The following is a 5,541-nucleotide window of genomic DNA, read 5'->3' on the forward strand; positions in this document are numbered from 1 at the left end:
TTGCATTATTCGTGCATATCGCCACTTACTGGGCAGGGTGGAGATTGTAATCAAACTTGAAATCATGATTGTGCCTAAAGACAGCAATGGCAAGATGTTATATTTATATATACTGTATGTATGTTATATTTTGTTCTGTTCTCACCCTAAAATGATTAGATCACTTAAGAAGACATGGATTAAACCACTGGAGTCATATGGATTACTTTTATGCTCCCTTTATATGCTTTTTGGAGCTTCAAAGTTCTAGTCACCATTCACTTGCATTGTATGGACCTACAGAGCTGAAAAATTCTTCTAAAAATCTTCCTTTGTGTTCTGCAGAAGAAAGAAAGTCATACACATCTAGAATGGCATGAGGGTGAGTAAATGATGACAGAATTTTCATTTTTGAGAGAACCGTTCCTTTAATTACTCATAGCCTAGTTAACTGCGAATAGACATGAAAAGTTGTGTTTATATACATTAATAACGTGTTAGTTAGAGATTAGCATGTATTGTTTTTGCCTTCTGTTGTTTTTTAATCAAGTAGTCGCTCATTGGGCCTTTATTATCATTATTACTGATGATTTAATAAAGTGAATTGTTTCCAAAGGGAGCTTTTGGGTTTTTTTTGCAATGAAAGCAAGTTGTCAGACAAAGACTGAGAGCCAATCAGAGGTCTGGCAAATGAAGGTGAACAAAAGAAATGAATTAGGCAGAGAATCACCACTTTCAGCCAACCCAGAGCAAGCAAAGCATCCTTGACGGCAGTGTGGATAACCTTTAGCTGGGATTTTACGCAATAAATCCTCACAGTGAATTACAAGCGGTGGAAAAATCTCACTAGTTTACGAGGTCAACACAATAGCAACGGAGAGGGGGTGGGCTGTGTGGGTGAGGCCATAAAAAACGTGTACAGTTATACAACTAACTAGATGTTTTCTAAAGAAAAATAAGTGGTGCTTGCCCATGCAAAACATGCCGCCATGGGTGTAAGATCACAAATAGTTGTCATTTTATTTATAATGTAAAAATTATCTAAAAATAGCCACATAAAGTGTCTACAGTCTGCAGTGTGCAAACATCAAACCACATTTCTTATCTTGCAAAGTCCATAAAATTTTACTGTCAAGCAATCAGTCTTTACAATATGGCTTCTAGCTCCACCTAGTGTCCATACAGGAAATTACACTGTTTGCATGTAAGCAGTTCATCGCATCTTAAGCTCCGAACGAGTTCTGGTGTGTTATTTGGATGATCCAGCAGCAGGTTTTGGGGGTCCTGATTTCCCACTCTTCCTCACTGGAGGTGTTCAGGACACTCAGTTTTTTATGCAAGGATGTGCTCGCCTTCTGTGTCACTTCCTGTTCAATCTTATTCCTGATGGCCACCTCCAAACCCTGCGGAAAACAACACAAATTCTAAATGTTCTTGTTTTAGGATTATACGTGTATCTTAAATTAAAGGAGACACTACATGGAATATTTGAACTTTAAAAAAAAATCATTTGTCACACCGTGGGACCATTTAAGTGAACTAGAAAAAAAGATAACGGATAGAAAACCTGTTTCAGAACATATAATATGCACTTTATACATAACTATACATATGTACACTATTTGTCATGCAAATAAAGCACATTAACTGGGAAAAAAATGTAATCATAGCTATGTATCAGAATATAGTCACACTAGTACAAAAAAAAGTGGCAGTTTGATATATTTTATGGTACTATATATTACCAATTTCATATACCATAATATTTACATGACATTTGAAGGTTATGTCCAAAAATAACTGTATTTCCATGCTATGTGTTAAAGGTGCACTCTGTAAGTTTTTCCTGAATAAAATAAAATAATGTAATTTTGAAACAAATATATAAAATCATGAGCACCCACATAAGATGAAGACATCCAGTCATATCAGTAACCTTTTAAAAGCTGTTTTATTTTACATGGAGAGGGTCCCCTCATGGGGGCGGCCATGTTTGATCACATGACCAGCCGAACGCTACTCGCTTCATCTCAGTTACTACCCTTTTATTGGACATTTTCACTCTTAAATTATGAGCTTGAATTACACTGCATCCCTGCAGCTAGGTGTCAGTGTAAATCCAAGAGAAGAAAAAAAAAACGACTGAGTGCACCTTTAAAAATAGCACAAATGTATTTTTTGTTTAATACAGAAAAGAGGGGTTTAAAAAGGACTACACCCTCTAACACAGCAGATGTTTTACCTTCTTGAGTTTCTGTTGTTGGACCACTTGAGCTTTCTTGGGTGCGATTATTCTTCCTGTAATAAACGGAGTAAAGTGTCAGTCACGCGCATGCGCGTCGGAAATGCAGCCGCATGCTGCTAATGCAAAGCCTCTATTTAAAGCTCACAACAGGTCTGTTTACAAAGGCACGAATGTTTTTACCTCCTTTCTTGAGTCCTTTGGGGTTGTTCTGTTTATTCTTTGCTCCTCCAGGTCGCTGCTCTTTACATTTCTGTTTGCCTTGAGCCATTGCGATGGTATAATAACATCCTGAAGCTGAATGATGTGAGAAATAGAATAAAAGTCCTTGACTTTCCTTAGGGTGAAATGTAAAATAAAAGTCATCTCTCACAGCGCAGAATATGCAGTTCATTACACCGAACATGGTTTTGTGTACATCTGTGCAGTTTTTTTAATTTTTTATTGTTTTCTATGTAAACACGGGCTAAATGGTAGGGCTGGGAAACACACTTTGTTTTGAAGCAAAAAAGTATTTGACAATCAGACTTAAAGACAAAGGTACAAGACTATGTACCTACCGGCACGAACTACAATCCCATGAAGCATTGCAAATGTCATAATCGAATATAAAAAGACTGAAATATATACAACTATTGATGTTAGGTTTTTGATAATAAGCATAGAAACGATACAGTTTACATTTATTGCGAAATATTCTGATGAATACAAATATATAAGTAGTTTGAGACGACTCATTGGTGTCTTTCACAGTGCATCATGGGAGTGGGCGGTCACTTCTGGGCTTTCTTGGCCGCAGTTCTCTGATTGGTTGATCTTTCTCTGCTGGACCATTGGTAGTGTAGTTTTTCCACCAGGAACATGATTTTTAATTTTTTTGTAATTTCTCCCCAATTTGGAATGCCAAATTCCCAATGCACTCAAAGTCCTCATGGTGGCGTAGTGACTCGCCTCAATCCGGGTGGCGGAGGACGAATCTCAGTTACCTCCACGTCTGAGACCGTCAATCCGCGCATCTCATCACGTGGCTTGTTGAGCGCGTTATCGCGGAGACCTAGCGCATGTGGAGGTTTCATGCTATTCTCCGCGGCATCCACACAACTCACCGAGAGCGAGAACCACATTATAGCGACCACGAGGAGGTTAACCCAACGTGACTCTACCCTCCCTAGCAACTGGGCCAATTGGTTGCTTAGGAAGCCTGACTGGAGTCACTCAGCACAACCTGGATTCAAACTCACAACTCCAGGTGTGATAGTCAGCATCTTTACTTGCTGAGCTACCCAGGCCCAGAAACACAATTTTTAAAGAATGAAGTTGAAATAACACAGACGGATGGCTTCAATGGAAGCATATACCATCGATGAACAACCTCAGAGCTCACAGTTGGTCTGTCTTTAAAGGTTTACAAGTTTTCGGTCAAAATGTATGAATTCGTCAATAGAAAAATTAATGGGATATTTACTTCCGGAACCTGACTGTTAGGCTCTATTACTGGGACCAGCTTTTCTTTTTTTTGTGTAATCTGATGTAAAGAAGCACAACTTATGATACCCAGTGTTGTCAGATTTAACTGCTGGTTTAAAATATGTTCTTTGATTGCAATCTTGGCCAAACGTTTTGGAGATTTCGGTCTTTCCACATTCAAGTAGATATGAGCTGTACTTTCATGCCGCTTGTATCCATAGAAAACAGCTGCCCGGGAGTGTTCCCAAGATGACCGCCGATTGGACTGACTTGCCTTGAAAGGGACTTTGGTTTAATTCATACATATTATATCAAACGAACAACAGGTATTTATCTTCACCGTGGCTTTATTCATAATAAAAAGTGCCACATTTTGAAAGGTCAAGCATGCCACAATATGTTCCCATCAGTATATTTCTGATCTGTTCAGATGATCAGTAGTCTTTGATATCAAATAAAAGGTAGGCACTTTTGAACAGGACAGCACAGGTTTTAAATAAGGTGTCTGCTGAGAAACATGGATCTTAATGCACGATAAAAGCCCACAGCAACACAATAAATTAATACGCATGAACAGTCACAGTCTCCATTCACATCCACCAATCACAGGCCTTGATTTGTTCAAATTACCAAATGAGTAAATTAATCCCATTGGAGAAGAGGCAGGATTACAGTAATACTGGGGTTTGGAGAGCAGAGAAACCATTTTAATTCACTACAGTGGAATTTGTTTTTCTATCTTATAATCATGATTCTCCGTGAAGAATTCAATAAAGAGACTTAAACTGGGAAACCAGGCTTAATACAGTGGCTATGAAGAATCTTTCAGATGTATCTTACATGCACTGATGTCAAATTACTGTTTTTGAAGGCCTGATCCATCATCCACTATTACTATTATTATATATTTTGGTACTGGGAGTTACTGTAACCAATATCATGAATAGTAAAATGCTTTATCTGAATTTGTTGAGGAGCTTGAAGATGAGTTTGTTAGGAGAATTTTTTACTCTACAGATCTTCATGTAGAGTCTACATCAGCCATATAAATCAAGTATACACCTTAATTTACACCAATCAGCCACAACATTTATTGCCCAATATTGTGTAGGTCCCCCTCGTGCTGCCAAATCAGCGCCAACCCGCATCTCAGAATAGCATTCTGATATTATATTCTTCTCACCACAATTGTACAGAGTGGTTATCTGAGTTACCGTAGACTTTGTCAGTTTGAACCAGTCTGGCCATTCTCTGTTGACCTCTCTCATCAACAAGGCGTTTCCATACACAGAACTGCCGCTCACTGGATGTTTTTTGTTTTTGGCACCATTCGGAGTAAATTCTAGAGACTGTTGTGTGTGAAAATCCCAGAAATACTCAAACCAGCCCATCTGACACCAACAATCATCTATGTGATTATCTAATCAGCCAATCGTGTGGCAGCAGTGCATTGTATAAAATCATGCAGATATGGGTCAGGAGCTTCAGTTAATGTTCACATCAACCATCAGAATGGGGAAAAATGTGACCTCAGTGATTTTGACCGTGGCATGATTGTTGGTGTCAGATGGGCTGGTTTGAGTATTTCTGTAACTGCTGATCTCCTGGGATTTTCACGCACAACAGTCTCTAGAATTTACTCCGAATGGTGCCAAAAACAAAAAACATCCAGTGAGCGGCAGTTCTGTGTATGGAAACACCTTGTTGATGAGAGAGGTCAACAGAGAATGGCCAGACTGGTTCAAACTGACAAAGTCTACAGTAACTCAGATAACCACTCTGTACAACTGTGGTGAGAAGAATATAATATCAGAATGCTATTGTGAGATGTGGGTTGGTGCTGTTTTGGCGGC

At 38.8% G+C, this 5,541-nt stretch overlaps 1 protein-coding gene across 1 annotated transcript; it reads right to left on the reverse strand.

The window, feature by feature from the left end:
• Positions 1–975: 975 nt before the first annotated feature.
• c8h19orf53 (chromosome 8 C19orf53 homolog) lies at positions 976–4,842 on the reverse strand. The gene is given in 4 exon segments (XM_051704798.1): positions 976–1,288; positions 1,290–1,382; positions 2,222–2,277; positions 2,405–4,842. Coding segments are annotated over 4 exon segments (432 nt in total). The 5' UTR covers positions 2,628–4,842; the 3' UTR covers positions 976–1,228.
• Between the last annotated feature and the right edge of the window lie 699 nt (positions 4,843–5,541).

This window comes from Myxocyprinus asiaticus, chromosome 8, assembly GCF_019703515.2.
Source record: "Myxocyprinus asiaticus isolate MX2 ecotype Aquarium Trade chromosome 8, UBuf_Myxa_2, whole genome shotgun sequence".
In the NCBI taxonomy this organism is placed as follows: Eukaryota; Metazoa; Chordata; class Actinopteri; order Cypriniformes; family Catostomidae; genus Myxocyprinus; species Myxocyprinus asiaticus.